This window comes from Polyodon spathula, chromosome 29 (assembly GCF_017654505.1).
Source record: "Polyodon spathula isolate WHYD16114869_AA chromosome 29, ASM1765450v1, whole genome shotgun sequence".
NCBI classification, from domain to species: Eukaryota; Metazoa; Chordata; class Actinopteri; order Acipenseriformes; family Polyodontidae; genus Polyodon; species Polyodon spathula.
The window spans coordinates 1,946,763-1,965,353 of record NC_054562.1 but is presented as its reverse complement, the minus strand read 5'-3'; the positions used below and the strand labels follow the sequence as shown (position 1 = coordinate 1,965,353).

Here is an 18,591-nt window from a genome sequence, read left to right as displayed (position 1 = left end):
ACAGAGGCTGGGAGAGAGAGGACAGAGAGAGACAGACAGAGGTTGAGAGAGAGAGGACAGAGAGAGACAGACAGGGAGGAGACAGAGGCTGGGAGAGAGAGGACAGAGCGATAGAGACACAGACAGAAGGAGACAGAGACAGAGAGAGAGTGTAATCGCAGGATTGGAGCAGCGTTATTCTTTACAGAGGTTGTCCACGGTTCGAGACACTTCCACTCTCAGCTCAGTCTCTGTATGACGTTGTCTTCGCTCAGGTAGTAGGGGGCTCTGAGGTTCAGCTCGGAGGGTCTCCCAGTCTCTCCCGCACCGCCCCTCCCTCTCTCAGCTCAGCTTCTGTATGAAGTTGTCTTCGCTAGGGCAGTAGGGGGCTCTGAGGGTCTCCCAGTCTCTGCCCCCCCCAGCCCCTCCTCTCTCAGCTCAGTCTCTGTATGAAGTTGTCTTCGCTCAGGCAGTATGGGGCTCTGAGGTTCAGATCGGAGGTCAGGGTCTCGCAGCCCTTCCTGGAGATGCCTTTGCAGCCGCGCAGGTCGATGGTGGAGATGTGAGGGATGCGTTTCAGGAACCCCAGGCAGGCGTCTGTCAGTTTGTGGCAGCCTGCAGGGGAGGGGTTATCAGAAATACATCAATAAAAAAAAAAGTTAACAAAAAAAAAAAAAAAATCAATAAAAACCCCAAATCATTAAACACATGGAAGAATAATCTGAAAATAATTTATTATTATTATTTTTTTTATTTTTTAAATCGCTCATGTTCCTGTTTCCACCGCGAATCACAGCACCAGCCAAAATCACAGCTCTGCTGGACTCCTTTAGAAAAACTTCTATCCCCTCCCTCCAGCCAGGAATCACACTCCCACTGCACAGCAGTGTGATCCACTCCTGCTTTCACTAGGAGTTTAATAATCAGACTCCCGCTGCACAGCGGTGTGATCCAGTCCTGCTTTCACTAGGAGTTTAATAATCAGACTCCCGCTGCACAGCGGTGTGATCCAGTCCTGCTTTCACTAGGAGTTTAATAATCAGACTCCCGCTGCACAGCGGTGTGATCCAGTCCTGCTTTCACTAGGAGTTTAATAATCAGACTCCCGCTGCACAGCGGTGTGATCCAGTCCTGCTTTCACTAGGAGTTTAATAATCAGACTCCCGCTGCACAGCGGTGTGATCCAGTCCTGCTTTCACTAGGAGTTTAATAATCAGACTCCCGCTGCACAGCAGTGTGATCCAGTCCTGCTTTCACTAGGAGTTTAATAATCAGACTCCCGCTGCACAGCAGTGTGATCCAGTCCTGCTTTCACTAGGAGTTTAATAATCAGACTCCCGCTGCACAGCGGTGTGATCCAGTCCTGCTTTCACTAGGAGTTTAATAATCAGACTCCCGCTGCACAGCGGTGTGATCCAGTCCTGCTTTCACTAGGAGTTTAATAATCAGACTCCCGCTGCACAGCGGTGTGATCCAGTCCTGCTTTCACTAGGAGTTTAATAATCAGACTCCCGCTGCACAGCGGTGTGATCCAGTCCTGCTTTCACTAGGAGTTTAATAATCAGACTCCCGCTGCACAGCGGTGTGATCCAGTCCTGCTTTCACTAGGAGTTTAATAATCAGACTCCCGCTGCACAGCAGTGTGATCCAGTCCTGGTTTCACTAGGAGTTTAATAATCAGACTCCCGCTGCACAGCGGTGTGATCCAGTCCTGCTTTCACTAGGAGTTTAATAATCAGACTCCCGCTGCACAGCAGTGTGATCCAGTCCTGCTTTCACTAGGAGTTTAATAATCAGACTCCCGCTGCACAGCAGTGTGATCCAGTCCTGCTTTCACTAGGAGTTTAATAATAAGACTCCCGCTGCACAGCAGTGTGATCCAGTCCTGCTTTCACTGAGAGTTTAATAATAAGAGATTGTAATTTATATTGTAATTTATTCCATTGTAACTGCAGTTTAATGTCACTAGACTCTGAGTCTCACCCGCGAGGTTGATGTCGGTCAGCGAGGTCCTGGTTGAAGACCCCACGGCGGTCAGCAGGTTGATGGACTGGTCGGTGACCTGGCTGCAGTGGCTGATGTCCAGCCTGGCCAACAGGGGCATGTGCCTGATGATGAGCCGCAGCGTGGCGTCCGTGAGGTCGAGGCCAGCCAGCCGGAACGAGACCATGCTGCGCAGCTTACTGCGGTTATCAGGGCCTGGGAGAGAAACACATACAGTTACAATGTGATTCCAGTCCAGTGATATTAAACTGCAGTTACAATGTAATTCCAGCCCAGTCCAGTGATATTAAACTGCAGTTACAATGTAATTCCAGTCCAATCTAGTGATATTAAACTGCAGTTACAATGTAATTCCAGTCCAGTCCAGTGATATTAAACTGCAGTTACAATGTAATTCCAGTCCAATCTAGTGATATTAAACTGCAGTTACAATGTAATTCCAGCCCAGTCTAGTGATATTAAACTGCAGTTACAATGTAATTCCAGTCCAGTCTAGTGATATTAAACTGCAGTTACAATGTAATTCCAGTCCAATCTAGTGATATTAAACTGCAGTTACAATGTAATTCCAGCCCAGTCTAGTGATATTAAACTGCAGTTACAATGTAATTCCAGTCCAGTCTAGTGATATTAAACTGCAGTTACAATGTAATTCCAGCCCAGTCTAGTGATATTAAACTGCAGTTACAATGTAATTCCAGTCCAGTCTAGTGATATTAAACTGCAGTTACAATGTAATTCCAGTCCAGTCCAGTGATATTAAACTGCAGTTACAATGTGATTCCAGTCCAGTGATATTAAACTGCAGTTACAATGTAATTCCAGCCCAGTCTAGTGATATTAAACTGCAGTTACAATGTAATTCCAGTCCAGTCCAGTGATATTAAACTGCAGTTACAATGTAATTCCAGTCCAGTCCAGTGATATTAAACTGCAGTTACAATGTAATTCCAGTCCAGTCTAGTGATATTAAACTGCAGTTACAATGTAATTCCAGCCCAGTCTAGTGATATTAAACTGCAGTTATAATGCAGGGATGAGAATCAGACTCTCGCTGCACAGCAGTGTGATCCAGTCCTGGTTTCACTAGGAGTTTAATAATAAGACACACCTGAGCTTGTTACCTAGATACACTGGGGCTGAGTGACGCTGCTTTGCAATAGCAGTCTTATTTACGTCCGAGACCGTATGGACGCAGCTGGCATCGCTGCGGGCATTTCTCACCTGGGGGGGACAGCAGGTCTCTGATTTGGGAGTCCTTGACCCCCTCGGCCCACCTCAGATCCAATGTCCGGAGCAGGGGGCAGCTGGAGGAGCTGAGAGCAGAGACCGAGGACCAGGTGCAGCCAGCCAGGATGAGATCCTTCAGCCCTGCAGACAGGAGGGGAGAGAGAGAGGGGTTAGAGAGGAGAGAGAGACACACACACCTGGCAGTGCTGATTAGCCAAGTGAGCTGTTTCTTGGAGATGTGAGGAGAGAGGGAGGAGAGGGGGGGGGGGGGGGGGAGAGAGAGAGAGAGAGAGGAGACTCACCTGGCAGTCTGTTGATTAGCCAGGTGAGCTGTTTCTTGGAGATGTGAGTCCAGCTCAGGTCCAGGGTGACTGGCTGCCTCTTGATGATGCCGCTCAGAGCCTGGGGACTGATCGACCGACAGCGGCTGAGATCAATCTTCATCCACAGCTTCTTATCACAGCCCCTGAGAGGCAGAGAGAGGCGGCGAGACACCAGCATGTTACTGCAATCGACTGCTACACGGGAACGAAGACAGACATCGTCCCGAACAAAAGAACACAAGCACTCCAAGCCCTGCCAGACTCACCACCGGTGCCAGGCCTTGCACACCAGCATGCAATCACACAGCTCTCTGCGGCTCAGCAGCCTGAACACCGACATCCACACCTCCTTCTGCATGCCCAGGTCCCTGTCCACAGCGCCCCCTGCTGTCCTGGAGGGCTCCCCGTTGCACTGGGGCCGCGGCCTGGCCCGGGGGGAGCGCTGGGCGATGGCCTGCAGCCGGGGGACGATGGAGGACGAGGGGGAGGGGGAGAGGGGGGAGCCGTTGCTGGGCGTTTTGGGAGCCCGCTGGAGGGTGACCGTGAGGAAGGAGCCCTTGATCCGCGCCAGCTGCTCCTCTTCCTCGCTCTCCGTCGACGCCGCCAGGGTGAGACCCTCCCTCGCCTCCACCTCCCCCTCGGACTGGGGGTCGCCTGCGAGGGGGGACGGGGAGCCCTCCCTCCGGCCCGGCTGGTTCTCTTTGCCCTGCCGCTTTGAGGAAGTGGAGGAAGAAGAAGAAGAGGAGGAGGAGGAGGAGGAGGAGGACGAGGAGGAGGGAGAGGTGACTCTGGAGCGACGGAGTCTGCCAGTGGAGTGCTGCTGCTGCTGCTGCTGCTGCTGCCTTCTCCTAGCAAACAGAGACAGTAATAACAGTCATTGATCTGAAGCTAGTCAGACAGATCGATAGATATAGGCAATCAGACACAAAGATAGACAGACAATCAGACAGACAGTTATAGATAGTCAGACAAAGACAGGTAGAGACACAGAAAGATAGACAATCACAGACAGACGCTAGATAGATACAGATTGACAGATATCCAGACAAAGATAGGCAGATGGAGGCAGACAGCCAGACAGAAATAGATGGACAATCAAACACATACAGACTGATTGATAGACAGAGATAATTATAAGTGATATCCCCATTAGAACCTATTAATTAGTCATTCAGCAGACGCTTTTATCCAAAGAGACTTCCAGAGACCAGGGGGGTGAACTCTGCATCATCAACAACTGCTGCTGCTGCAGAGTCTCTTCCAATAGGACCTTGTTTGTTTGACGTCTCGTCAAAACTGAGGTACAGGGAGAGGGGAGCGAGGGTCTGTCCTACAAACCGCACGAGAGAATGAAACGCACCCTCAACGCGATCAGAGAGAGACACACGCCCCCGACACTCAATCTCAGATCTCCTCTTGCTGTTTTGTTTCGTTACCTGAATCTCGCTCCTCGCAGGCTCAGGTTTTCGCTCCTCTCCACCCCCTCTCTGCTGCTCCTGCGTGGGGCTCCCGTCGCCGCAGAGCCCCGCCTCCTCCTGGCCCCGCCCCCAGGCCCCGCCTCTCTCCCATGGGAGGAGCGCGTGGACACGCCCCGCCCACTCCTGGTGGAGACCGAGGAGGCGGCGGAACCCTGGGAGATTCTACTCCGGCCCCCTGGCCCGGCTCCGTCCATCGAGTCCTCTCTGCTTCTCAGAGAGCGTAAGATCTTCATTTTGGATTGTGCTACTGAACCATCCACAGATTTCCTCTTCTGAAATAAGAGAGATTGAGTGAAGTTCTGGATGATGAAGGCATTATAAAAGATATAAAGTCAAGTTAGCAGAGAATCATTTCAATGCCTTCGTCCTCCAGAACTGCACTGGATCAGAAACTCCAAACCAGAAGAGACAAAGAGAGTTAGCAGAGAAACGTTTCAATGCCTTTGTCATCCAGAGCGTCACAAGCACAGTGCTCCGACTCTGGGTTTGTTCCAGTGCTCCCCTCTGCGCAGTGCAGCTCTGTAAATGTTTCACACACACAGAAAAGCGATACTCACAGCTTGAAGTAAAATCTTCTCCCGTTCCAGTTTAATCTGCAAGGAGACACAGACAGAGACGTTGTGTTAGTTTCTGTAGCCCTGATCCTGATGGTGTCTCTGCATCTACAGCCCTGGTATTGTGTGCGCCTCGCTCTCTCACCCTCTTCCTGAGCCGCAGCTCCAGTGCAGCTGCGTGGTTGCTCTGCAGTCTCCTCTTGCGCTGCTGCTGCTGTTGCAGGCAGTCCTTGTAACGCTGAGCTGCCTGCGTGTGTCTGCGCTGCCTCTGGGTGTGCGGGGTGGCGCAGGCGGGGGAGCGGGGCGTGCGGGAGGTACTCCTGGGGTTCGGGGCGCAGTTCCCTGCTCCTCGGAGCTGCCGCCTCTCACGGAGGCTGGAGACCTGAGAGGCGGGCGAGAGGGAGAGAGAGCCGGCAGAGGCAGTGCTGCATTCAGAGGACTAGAGAGAGAGAGAGAGAGAGAGAGAGAGAGAGAGAGAGAGAGAGAGAGAGAGGAGAAAGGAAGAGGAGGGGATGACAGAGTGAAATAGGAGAAGGGAGGAGAGAGGGGGAGGACAGAACGCAAAACTACAGTTATTCAAAATGCCACGTTAGTGATTTTTACATAATTTAATACAGCACAAATACACAGTCCTCAAATCAAATTTACACCTTGCACTGTGTAATACCCGCCCCTCCCTCTAGGGGCAGTGCTGTCCAGGGCTCACCTCAGACTGGCTGTCTGCCTCCTCCAGGCAGCATTTGGGACACCTCCAGCAATTCGGTAGGTCCTTATTCAGCACCCCTTCACCCGGGACCTGGGGGGGTTAGAGAGGGGAGAGTTAGCCCTCAGATTAGATATTTTAAAATAAGTATAAAAAATAAAACTTGTAAATACAGACAAACACTGCAAGAAACTTCAAATCTTTCTCAGTGTAAACTCAATGGCAAACGTTTCCACTGGAAGTCTTTAATGGCCATTTAGAAACAGAAAATGAAACTCAAGTTTAATGAAATATTTCAACAAAGTGTTCCTCAATCTGTAGTCTGGATATTTAGAAATAAAAATCAGAGCTGTTAATCACACTCCTACTGCACAGCAGTGTGATCCAGTCCAGGTTTCACTACCAGCTTCATCAGCCCCAGTGTGTCTAACTAACAAGATCAGGTGTGTCTTATTATTAAACTCCTAGTGAAAGCAGGACTGGATCACACTGCTGTACAGCGGGAGTCTCATTCCCAGCCCTGTAGATAGACTAACTGTTTAGTAGCACTTCGTTCCTGCAAGAGTATAAATTATGTCACTGCTCGAGAGAGCGCCCCCTACCTTTATGCAGCCGGGGTGCGCGATCTCGCTGCAGTCGGAGCACTCCATCAGGACGCGAGAGACATCGTGAGTGTCATCGAGGTCCTGGGACCCCTCCTCACACACCACACAGACAGAGGAGAGGGGGAGACCAGGCTAGAGAGACAAAACAAGACAGGGGTGAGAGAGAGAGAGAGAGAGAGAGAGAGAGAGAGATACTCGGAGAGACTGCCCAGATCCCCATTCTTCATGCAGGTATAGAGAGAGAGAACAGACAGATCTCTATGTATTTGAATGAGTTTCACCTTGATGGATAGAGAGCTAGCTAGGGAGATAGATATTTCTACACTCAGACAGTCTCAGCATACAGGCATATAGAGAGAGAGAAATATAGATAGAGATACAGATAGACATACATACTGAGAGACACTGCCTCAGCATGCAGGTATAGACAGATAAGATATTCAGAGAGACACTGTCTCAGCATGCAGCTCTACTTCATTCTGCCCGGACCTCCGTTCTTCATGCAGGTATCGAGACAGACAGACAGACAGATAGACAGACAAATACTCACAGAGAGACACTGCCTCAGCATGCAGCTCTGCTTCATTCTGCCCGGACCCCCGTTCTTCTTCATGTCTCTGCAGTAGTTGCAGGAACCGCACTCCCTCCTCAAACACGCCGCACACTTCTTACAACGCACCCTCCTGCGCCGCAGCGAGGCGGACACCACACCCCGAGGACCCTGCCGCGGGGCCCGGCCCCCCGCCTGCTGAGAGGAGGGGTACAGCCTGGGGCGCCCCACTGAGGCAGGGGGGAGCAGAGAGGGGGGCTGGGGACAGAGAGAGAGAGGAGGAGGGGGGTTAGACAGTGGGCTGGAATCAGTTTCAACTCTTTTCTCTATTAAAATAGTTAGATTCATTAAGAAAGTCTCTCTCTCAAACCGTTCCCTCTGAAGCGTTTTTTAAATGAACTTCTACACCACAGTTTGACCCTCTTACTTTAAAGTATATTATACAAAATGGATAAAGATTATCCTCAGTGCCAGGGCTAGGAATCAGACTCCTATTGCACAGCAGTGTGACCCAGTCCAGGTTTCACTACCAGCTTGATCAGCCCCCAGTGTGTCTAGGTAACAAGCTCAGGTGTGTCTTATTATTAAACTCCTAGTGGAACCAGGACTGGATCACACTGCTGTGCAGCGGGAGTCTCGTTCCCAGCCCTGAATGCTCTCAATAATCTATGCTGTTAACTAATGTTAAGGCGAAGGTGTTGCGAGAAGCAGTTCTCCGGCTCCACAGGGGGTGTGAGGAGCGCCACGCGCCACAATCTCTCGTACAGCTATAACCCCCCCAGGGAGGGAAACATTACAAAGTGTAGTTCAATTTATTAAATCGCAGTTCCAGCACCACTACAGGTCGAATCTCTGCACACCTGAGCAATTGTAGCGTCAAACTGAACAGGATTGTGGGGCTCTGTCTGCCTGCCTTACATTTTCACACAAAAGCAAGTTTTCAAACGAGAGGAGCCCATTCAGTCCCATCTTGCTCGTTTGGTTGTTAGTAGCTTATTGATCCCAGAATCTCATCAAGCAGCTTCTTGAAGGATCCCAGGGTGTCGGCTTCAACAACATTACTGGGGAGTTGGTTCCAGACCCTCACGATTTTCTGTGTAAAAAAGTGCCTCCTATTTTCTGTTCTGAATGCCCCTTTCTAAACTCCATTTGTGACCCCTGGTCCTTGTTTCTTTTTTCAGGCTGAAAAAGTCCCTTGGGTCGACAATGTCAATACCTTTTAGAATTTTGAATGCTTGAATTAGGTCGCCACGTAGTCTTCTTTGTTCAAGACTGATCAGATTAAATTCTTTTAGCCTGTCTGCATATGACATGCCTTTTAAACCTGGAATAATTCTGGTCGCTCTTCTTTGCACTCTTTCTAGAACAGCAATATCCTTTTTGTAGCGAGGTGCCTAGAACTGAACACAGTATTGTAGATGAATTGGGATTGCAATGCTGCGGTCCCTCTAAACGGAGCCCAGCTTGCCTGCACACCTACCCTCTTGGGCCACTTGACAATTGGGACCCCAGTGTAGGACAGCTCTGGATCAGAACCACTCTGCTGCTCAAGGAGGTCCTGCACAGAAACACACAGGATTTACATTACAATACACACACAAAGCACAGAGGTGTGGTAAAGCATAGGAAAGCATTGTAAAGCACAGAGAGGTCTGGTAAAGCATAGGGAAGCATTGTAAAGCACAGAGAGGTCTGGCAAAGCATAGGAAAACATTGTAAAGCACGAAGAGGTGTGATAAAGCATAGGGAAGCATTGTAAAGCACAGAGAGGCGTGGTAAAGCACAGAGAGGTGTGGTAAAGCATTGTAAATCTCTCTCTCTCTCTCACCTTCAGATCGCTCAGCAGTGACTGCGGGTCCTCGATGCCCGCTGGAATGCACTTCTTGTGGGGAGGCAGAGACTCCAGTTTGCCCACCAGGTTCCAGAGCCCCTCCAGTTCAAAGGGAGTGAGCTGAGCCCTCGCCTTCCCCCCTCCTTTCTCCCCTCCTGCCTCTCCCCCTCCCCCCTCCCCCGGAGGGCGAGACAGTGCCCGGGCACACTCGCCGTCGTCACCCCCGTTTTTATTTCCACTCCCTCCACACTCTTCCTTCTCCTCCTCCTCCTCCTTTTTGATTGCTCCATTCATCTCAGATTCCAGACCTGCAAAGAAAATAAAACCACAAATGTTAAACAGCACAAACTCTTAGTAAAAGCTAGCCGTGGTTTCGGAATGGCTCTTCAGAACACATGCCTCCCTGTATCAGCTGTGAGTAACTATGGGGCGTATCGCGACGGTTTCTTAACAGGGTGTTATCGTAAGAGGTCTGTATCGTTTGAGAGACAAGCCCACAGCAATAAAAGAACTACAGCTCCCAGCTGCTGCCGGTGCAGAGGCATGCTGGGAACTGTAGTTCTAGCCAGGGCTGTACCGGTTCACAGTGTATCACAGGTCAACACGACCCCCAGTCACCGGGTCACGGGCCCCCCCCCACACCGGGATCAGTGGGACACGGCTCCCCCAACCCCCCCCACCCCCCAGTCACGGGGGGGGGGGTCAGTGGCCCTCCCACGCAGTGCCCCCCCATCTGGGGGGGGGGAGAGGGTGTCAGTGCCCTGTTCCGAGGGGGGAGGGGGTCAGTGCCCTGTGCCGTTCACTCCAGACTCACCGATGCCCAGGGACTCTCTCTGGAACTCTTTGGTGAGGTATGACTTGCTGGTCAGGCTGTAGAGGTATCTCTCCAGCACGTACCAGCACATCTCATAGTAGAAGGGGTAGCGGAACTTAGCAGGGACCTGCACGGCAAACACCAACAATACATCCCTTATCACAACCAATACAATGATAATATCAACAATAAGAATTATTACATCCCTTATCACAACCAATACAATGATAATATCAACAATAAGAATTATTACATCCCTTATCACAACTAATATCAATGATAATATCAACGATAAGAAATATTTCATCCCTTATCACAACCAATACAATGACAACATCACCACGTCCATTATCAGATAAGCAATGACAACAAAAGCAACAGTTTGAATTATTATACTACTGTCAATAGTGATACTATTATTAACACATCCGTTCACAACTAATCAATAAGAATAAGAACTCTAATATCAACGACAGCAATACTACTAGTAATCTCACTTCAGTTATCACACTCTGATTAATATCTCTTAGAGGAGTCACAGAGCCCGCCTCCTCTCTCTCTAACAGCAGAAGACTAAGATGTCTCCACGTCAGCGCCTGGCTGTACTGAAACGCTCCGACACGCAGAGTCTAGTGCACAGCGCTGTCCGGATCAGAGAGAGCGCGCTGCACGCGAGCACAAGAGTGCAGCGTGAGACGCAACTCACCCTCCGTCACAACGACAACAGAAACACCGACACACAAAACCAATCAGCGTGTTACACACCCGGGTCCTGTCTTCTATATTGTAGATGTGGAGCTGCATAGGGATGTTGAAGCTGTGCAGAAAGTTCCCCCCGAAAACCAGTGTGTCCTCCGGAGTGTACACTGCGTGGATCCAGCCTGGGAGAGACCAACCGAGGCAAAACGGGGGTAGTCAACAACACCGCCCACCCACACAGCAATATACGTTCTGATTTATATTTTATAACGTAATTCAGCAGATCAGTTCTGCACTGATAAAATGATTTTACAAATATGATCGAAATACCTGAATTAAACTGTTAGGTAAAAACTAGAGGAAACAAAAAAAGGGGGGAGGAGCCAGTGATCCGTTAATAAAGCTAATAAGAGGTGAGAGATTGGATTTTAAAGATGGTCAGCAAAGGGAGGAGCCAGTGATCCGTTAATAAAGCTAATAAGAGGTGAGAGATTGGATTTTAAAGCTCCACTCACCTGAAGGGATCATGAAGGTGTACCCCTGTTTCAGCTCGATGCGCTGGCACCCCGAGACCTTGTCTCCCAGGAAGATGTCTCCCTGCTTTCCCGACAGCACCCAGTTTTCGTACAGCTCCAAATTCTGAGGGGTGGGAGGGATGACCCAGAAAACCTGGAGAGGGAGAAACAGACGCTGAGAAAGACTTCTAGTGGAAACGCTTGCCTTTGAATTTACACTGAAGACACTGAGAAAGACTTCTAGTGGAAACGTTTGCCTTTGAATTCACACTGAAGACCCTGAGAAAGACTTCTACTGGAAACGTCTGCTGTTGAATTTGCAGGCTGGCTCTCTGTGGGTAGGTAGCTCAAGGGTTCATGAATTTGGGGGTACCTTTCCGCCCTTGTGAATGTGGTACCAGACGGAGGTCCCCCCGAAGTCGATGTGGAAGTCCGTGTAGCAGCCCTGGACACTCATCAAACAATACCTGAGAACCAACACACATCGTTACACCCTGTGAACCACGACGCCTTCACACTATACAATCTGAACAGAGGTCTGGACCGCTTGTGATACAAGACCACAGAACTACAGCTCCCAGCATCTCTCACCATGAGGAGGCATGCTGGGAACTGTAGTTCTAGCTAGGGCTGTATCGATTCACTGTTTAAATCAGAGAATCGCGATGCTTTCTTTACACTGTGGACATACTTCTGAACTTTGGGGTATTTCATGTCGAAGATGGCGTTGGTCGAGTCCCTCTGTCTGTCCTTCAGGTGTCGGGGCCACATGTTATCCACCCAGTCGATCAGGTCCACCTGAGAAAGACACAACCAGGATCAGCCCAGCGCTGGCAATGAGGACTGGGGCTCTCTCACGCAGCCCAGCACTGGCAATGAGGACTGGGGCTCTCTCACGCAGCCCAGCACTGGCAATGAGGACTGGGGCTCTCTCACGCAGCCCAGCACTGGCAATGAGGACTGGGGCTCTCTCTCTCACGCAGCCCAGCACTGGCAATGAGGACTGGGGCTCTCTCACGCAGCCCAGCACTGGCAATGAGGACTGGGGCTCTCTCTCACACACACACAGTCCAGCACTGGCAATGAGGACTGGGGCTCTCTCTCACACACACACACAGTCCAGCACTGGCAATGAGGACTGGGGCTCTCTCTCACACACACACACAGAGCACTGGAGGACTGGGGCTCTCTCACACAGTCCAGCACTGGCAATGAGGACTGGGGCTCTCCCACACACACACACACACACACACAGTCAGCCCAGCACTGGCAATGAGGACTGGGGCTCTCTCTCACACACACACAGTCCAGCAATGGCAATGAGGACTGGGGCTCTCTCACACAGTCCAGCACTGGCAACGAGGACTGGGGCTCTCTCACACAGTCCAGCACTGGCAACGAGGACTGGGGCTCTCCCACACACACACACACACACACACACACACACACACAGAGTCCAGCAATGGCAATGAGGACTGGGGCTCTCTCACACAGTCCAGCACTGGCAATGAGGACTGGGGCTCTCCCACACACACACACACACAGTCAGCCCAGCACTGGCAATGAGGACTGGGGCTCTCTCTCACACACACACACAGTCCAGCACTGGCAATAAAGACTGGGGCTCTCTCTCACACACACACACACACACACACAGAGTCCAGCAATGGCAATGAGGACTGGGGCTCTCTCTCACACAGTCCAGCACTGGCAATGAGGACTGGGGCTCTCCCACACACACACAGTCAGCCCAGCACTGGCAATGAGGACTGGGGCTCTCTCACACACACACACACACACAGTCCAGCACTGGCAATGAGGACTAGGTCTCTCTCTCTCACACACACAGTCCAGCACTGGCAATGAGTACTAGGTCTCTCTCTCTCACACACACACACACAGTCCAGCTCTGTCTAGAGAGACTGTGCGTGTGTGTACTCACGCTGGCTGGTCTGTGCACTGTCTAGAGAGACTGTGCGTGTGTGTACTCACGCTGGCTGGTCTGTGCACTGTCTAGAGAGACTGTGCGTGTGTGTACTCACGCTGGCTGGTCTGTGCACTGTCTAGAGAGACTGTGCGTGTGTGTACTCACGCTGGCTGGTCTGTGCACTGTCTAGAGAGACTGTGCGTGCGTGTACTCACGCTGGCTGGTCTCTGCACCAGGTTCTCCAGACGCGTGTGGCTGAACTCCAGGCTGATGACGTTGTAGAGCTTCTCTCTGTCCTCCGGCGGGGTCTCGTAGTACCGGCGCCACTGACTCATCGACATCTCGATCCCCTTCTGAGTGGAGACATCCATCACATCGATCATCCGCCTGCTCCCTGCGAGAGGAGGAGGAGGAGAGGACATGAAAACAAAGCAGAGATGAATCAGGGAGGAGGAGAAAATATTATTACACACGCTGGACCCCTAACCGCTCCCCACAACCTCAACACACTGCCCCCCCTCCCCCAGCCACTCTCACTCACCAACAAAGTGCTTCACGTCGTTCACACCAAAGTCAGAGTCTGGCATCCTGCAGGAGAGACAAGAACAGACATGTCAGAGAAGCAGGGCTGGGAATGAGACTCCCGCTGCGCAGCAGTGTGATCCAGTCCTGCTTTCACTAGGAGTTTAACAATCAGACACACCTGAGCTTGTTCCCTAGACACACTGGGGGCTGATCAGGCTCCTACAGCATCACTAGTAACATCATCACTCAAGTCCACAGATTCACACTCACTTGATTCCAAGTCCATCGGGCTTCATGAATATCAAAGGATCACGGAGCCCTTCCCTCTGAATGTACTTGAAGTCCAAATCTACGAGAGAAAAAAAAAATACCATTGAATTTACACTGAAGCCGCTGAGAAAGACTTCTAGTGGAAATGTTTGCCATTGAATTCACATTGAAGGTCTCTCGACTGACCTTTGCCCTCCATGACCTTGATGAAGTTGGCGTTGTAGTTGCTGCTGATCAGTTTCTCTTCCAGGTCAAAGGTCCTCTTGCCCTCAATCTCGTCGTCCGAGATTCCATCGTCCTGATAGCGCCTCCTAGTGCCAGAACGCTGCAACAGCGGAATCACATTTATTGATTGTACGTTAGAAACTGTGTTTTGAGACTCCCGCTGCACAGCAGTGTGATCCAGTCCTGCTTTCACTAGGAGTTTAATAATCAGACTCCCGCTGCACAGCAGTATGATCCAGTCCTGCTTTCATGGGAGTTTAATAATAAGACACACCTGAGCTTGTTACCTAGACACACTGGGGGGCTGATCAAGCTGGTAGTGAAACCTGGACTGGATCACACCGCTGTGCAATAGTCTAAATTCCCAGTCCTGCAGTGTAATTTAATTGTGGGACACATTTCAGCTAAAAGATTTTTGTATTTAATTGAACAGGCGAGGCAGATAACTCCTGTGCCGGTCTCCAGATAATGCGCATCATGTAAACCAACTGGACAAACAACAAGGCCTGTCGTCTGTGCGGCGCAGGGCAGGGAAAACGCCGCTGTAAAAACCGTTTTTTACCTTTGCGAGGCGAGAAAGAAGGGGAAAAAAAATCAAAATGTTCAAGAGGCAAAGGCGCGCAATTTCAGCACCATCTCCCAGTCCAGCGTCGGAAGAGAAAGAATCACTTTCTAAACAAATACAAACAAGTTAATAAACTTTTGTAACAAAATGATAAAAACACGAGTTTAATCGCTGCTGGTCTAACCGTTGGCCCGTCCGTCTTGATCATAATAATAATAATATTCAAAACTTTAAAATCCACGCTTAATCACGTACAGTAAATTACCAGGAACATTTTAAAAATCATTATAAAAAAAACACAAACACAAAAATAATTTGTTACTGTTGAAGCAGAAACTATAAATAAAAAAAGGCGGGATTTAAAAATATGACTTCCAGCAATTTGTTTTTAACCTCATAATTTATCACGAGTTATATTCTTATTAAAACGTTTTTGTGTATCTTAACTTTTATTATAATTGCACTGAATGTGAATCCACGTACGATTAGAAACAGACCATTAAACCCGTACTTTACAGAAAAAAAAACAACCAAATGCAGGAATAAATAATTGTGTGGGATACAATAACAACAACTCGACTTTTCTGTATAAATTCAGGAGTCTTAAAACGCGTGATTTTACGCATTGAAAACGACCCACGAAATTAAACGCAGTTCGTTCATAAAATGAATGTTTAAACGGGAGCAGATCACCAAGCGGCTCTGGTTTATAAAATGTCGATAAAATGTGTTTTCTTGTGGAAACTGGTGTTTTAAAGGGGTTGTTGTTTGCCCTCCTTGTTATTAAATTCACGACTCTCAGGTAATATTTGTTCAAAAGGCGGATTTTATTTATTTTTTTAACGTGGACTGGTAAACAGATAGATATTATAAAATGGGTTTGACTTCAGAAATGAATTAAATTTACTCATAACCACTCTGAACTTTCACTTCTAAACAACAACAACAACCAGAAACAAGTAATAAAGAGAGTTATAATGAACACACAAACCACTAACACACATTTCAGTACCACACAGCAGCCAGGACTTGGGACTCAACTTTGATTTTCAAAAGATAATAATAATAATAATAATAATAATAATAATAATAATAATAATAATAATAAACACCACATCTCAACTGACTCAAAGTTGAGCTCGCAACGTTTGAAAGATTTGGACAACAAAATAAAACAACTCGAAGTCAGACCAGCGATTTATTTTTTTTAAAATAACTTGCTTAAAAAAACGACCTAAATTATACACACACACTTTCTCCGCCCACGCCAAGATAAATTCAACCTCACACCCTTTTAAAGAGAGCGCGTTTAACTTCAGAAATGTATTTTATTCACTAGTTACGAGGCCAGAAAGCATCGTAGGCAGCATTTTAAAGAGAGTATATTAATTTAAACTAGTTCCCCCAGACCATAGAGTTCCTGTTTACAAATATTACACACAATAAGATTTAAATTAAAGTCTGAAAACAGGAAAAATCGCTTCGTATTTCAATTTAAAATCAGTTTTATACACACACGCACTTTTTAAAAGGATGCAAGATTATAAAGTTTCTGAAATTGTGTTTCATTCTCGTTTAAAAAGTACCTATCCGGATTTTAAACAGGCGATAGTGTATTAATATCATTAAACAAACACATCTATAACCTTACACTTCAATTTAAGATTCATATATACAAACCTTGCTAACACAAATTAAAAACTCGTGGTTTTATAGTGTGTATTATATACACACACTTTTCATTAGTCGTTATCGCAAGTCCGGCTGTGGTTAGTTGTTATAAATATAGAAACACTATGTTTGCACGCAAGCAGTGTGTTAAACTGCACTGCAACACATACACTCTGCAAATGTTGTGGGTTTGCTGGTTTGGTGTGAAACAAAACCAGCGCCACTCAAAATGGTTTTGAAACGCTTGCAGATTTCAGCACCATTGCTGGACTGGGCTGGATGAGAACCAGAAAACTCATCGCAAAAACAAAGCTCGTCTGGATGAGAACCAGAAAACTCATCGCAAAAACAAGCTCGTCTGGATGAGAACCAGAAAACTCATCGCAAAAACAAAGCTCGTCTGGATGAGAACCAGAAAACTCATCGCAAAAACAAGCTCGTCTGGATGAGAACCAGAAAACTCATCGCAAAAACAAGCTCGTCTGGATGAGAACCAGAAAACTCATCGCAAAAACAAAGCTCGTCTGGATGAGAACCAGAAAACTCATCGCAAAAACAAGCTCGTCTGGATGAGAACCAGAAAACTCATCGCAAAAACAAAGCTCGTCTGGATGAGAACCAGAAAACTCATCGCAAAAACAAAGCTCGTCTGGATGAGAACCAGAAAACTCATCGCAAAAACAAGCTCGTCTGGATGAGAACCAGAAAACTCATCGCAAAAACAAAGCTCGTCTGGATGAGAACCAGAAAACTCATCGCAAAAACAAGCTCGTCTGGATGAGAACCAGAAAACTCATCGCAAAAACAAGCTCGTCTGGGTGAGAACCAGAAAACTCATCGCAAAAACAAAGCTCGTCTGGATGAGAACCAGAAAACTCATCGCAAAAACAAAGCTTGTGTTGAAAGCCGTGTTTCAAACAGAAACCCCCCCGCATGCTTTTTAAACCCGCGGGGTCTTCACTTGTGCGCAAAACAGCGCGAATTGGGAGCAGATTCATCTTAAAACATTAAAAAAAAAAAAAAAAAAAAAAAAAAAAAAACAGCAAACAACAAAGTTTAGCAAAAAAGTTTCCTACTTACCAGTCTCTTGCTGTAGCGCACTTTCGCCCCCTCCGAGTCCATCGCTATTATTATTATTATTATTATTATTATTAATATCTCATCGGCGGAGTGCAGAGAGAGGCGGCTGTTTTCCTGCGTTTTGAAGAAAAAAACACTAAACTAATGATGATAGTAATAAATAATCATGTGTTGTCTTGTTTTGTTTCCGCTTTTTTCCCCCCTGTGGCCTGAAGTTTCTTTACATTTTTATGTACAGGAGGGATCGCCAATGTGTGCGTCTATATATCTATATATCTATATATCTACATATAGAGATCCACACGCTACTGGATATTAGGAAGGCGTGAAAGCAGTAAGAGGATTTCCTTTCAAAAGAACAGCGAATAAATACAAAAATAATTAGAAATGATGGCTGTTTACAAAAGCGAAAGCGTCCTCCTCTCCCCTTCTTCAGTGCGTGTGAATTACACAGATCTGAAAACACACTCAGAAACTGGCATTTAAAAACAGCACGGAGGAGAAGGAGGGTCGAGTCGGCTTTAAATATATAGAGAGATGGTTTTTTTTTTGTGTAAATGTTCTTCTTGGTTCAGCTTCTCTCTCTCCGGGTGGAGGGGGGTTTCCTGTGAAGCCGCCTCGGTAAACGCTTCTCTTGTCGGTTATTTCTCCCTCTTTCTCGGGCTCTCGGCGCTGCCTCGCCGGGTTGTTGTTGTTTTCTTGTTTCTTATCCGTTAAAGTTGCGCTGGCCTTTCCGCCATCTTCAAGCCGTCACAGAAACACACACTCCGCTCGCCAGCGCCCGGGACACGCCTCCCGGCCTCTCCCAGCCAATGCCAGCCGACACCGGCACGCCACTCAAAGGCTTTCCAGAGCGGCGATTGGTTAACCTCGTCAGAGGGACTCCCACGTGGGCAAACCGGCTGACGCATTTTTACCAATCGGGGGGCGGGGGGCGGGGCGAAGTTTTGAAACCATGCCAGCTCCCGTGAGCTCAAACGTCTTGTCAATCAGCCAGGGCAACCCCGGTGATTGGCTAAACAGCGTGTCAGTCACGAACAGGT

At 48.3% G+C, this 18,591-nt stretch overlaps 1 protein-coding gene across 1 annotated transcript; it reads right to left on the bottom strand.

Annotated features, from left to right (window-relative positions):
* Positions 1-78: 78 nt before the first annotated feature.
* LOC121302361 (lysine-specific demethylase 2A-like) lies at positions 79-18,328 on the bottom strand. The gene is made up of 23 exons (XM_041232287.1): positions 17,549-18,328; positions 14,194-14,332; positions 14,008-14,086; positions 13,754-13,800; positions 13,428-13,606; positions 11,977-12,083; positions 11,659-11,752; positions 11,286-11,439; positions 10,837-10,952; positions 10,072-10,198; positions 9,255-9,565; positions 8,907-8,984; positions 7,427-7,684; positions 6,874-7,008; positions 6,275-6,364; positions 5,714-6,007; positions 5,572-5,607; positions 4,973-5,286; positions 3,803-4,384; positions 3,516-3,679; positions 3,208-3,354; positions 1,963-2,178; positions 79-594 (listed from the first exon to the last, which is right to left on the bottom strand). The coding sequence occupies exons 1-23, from the start codon at positions 17,588-17,590 to the stop codon at positions 413-415; spliced, it is 3,891 nt and encodes a 1,296-aa protein (XP_041088221.1). The 5' UTR covers positions 17,591-18,328; the 3' UTR covers positions 79-412.
* Between the last annotated feature and the right edge of the window lie 263 nt (positions 18,329-18,591).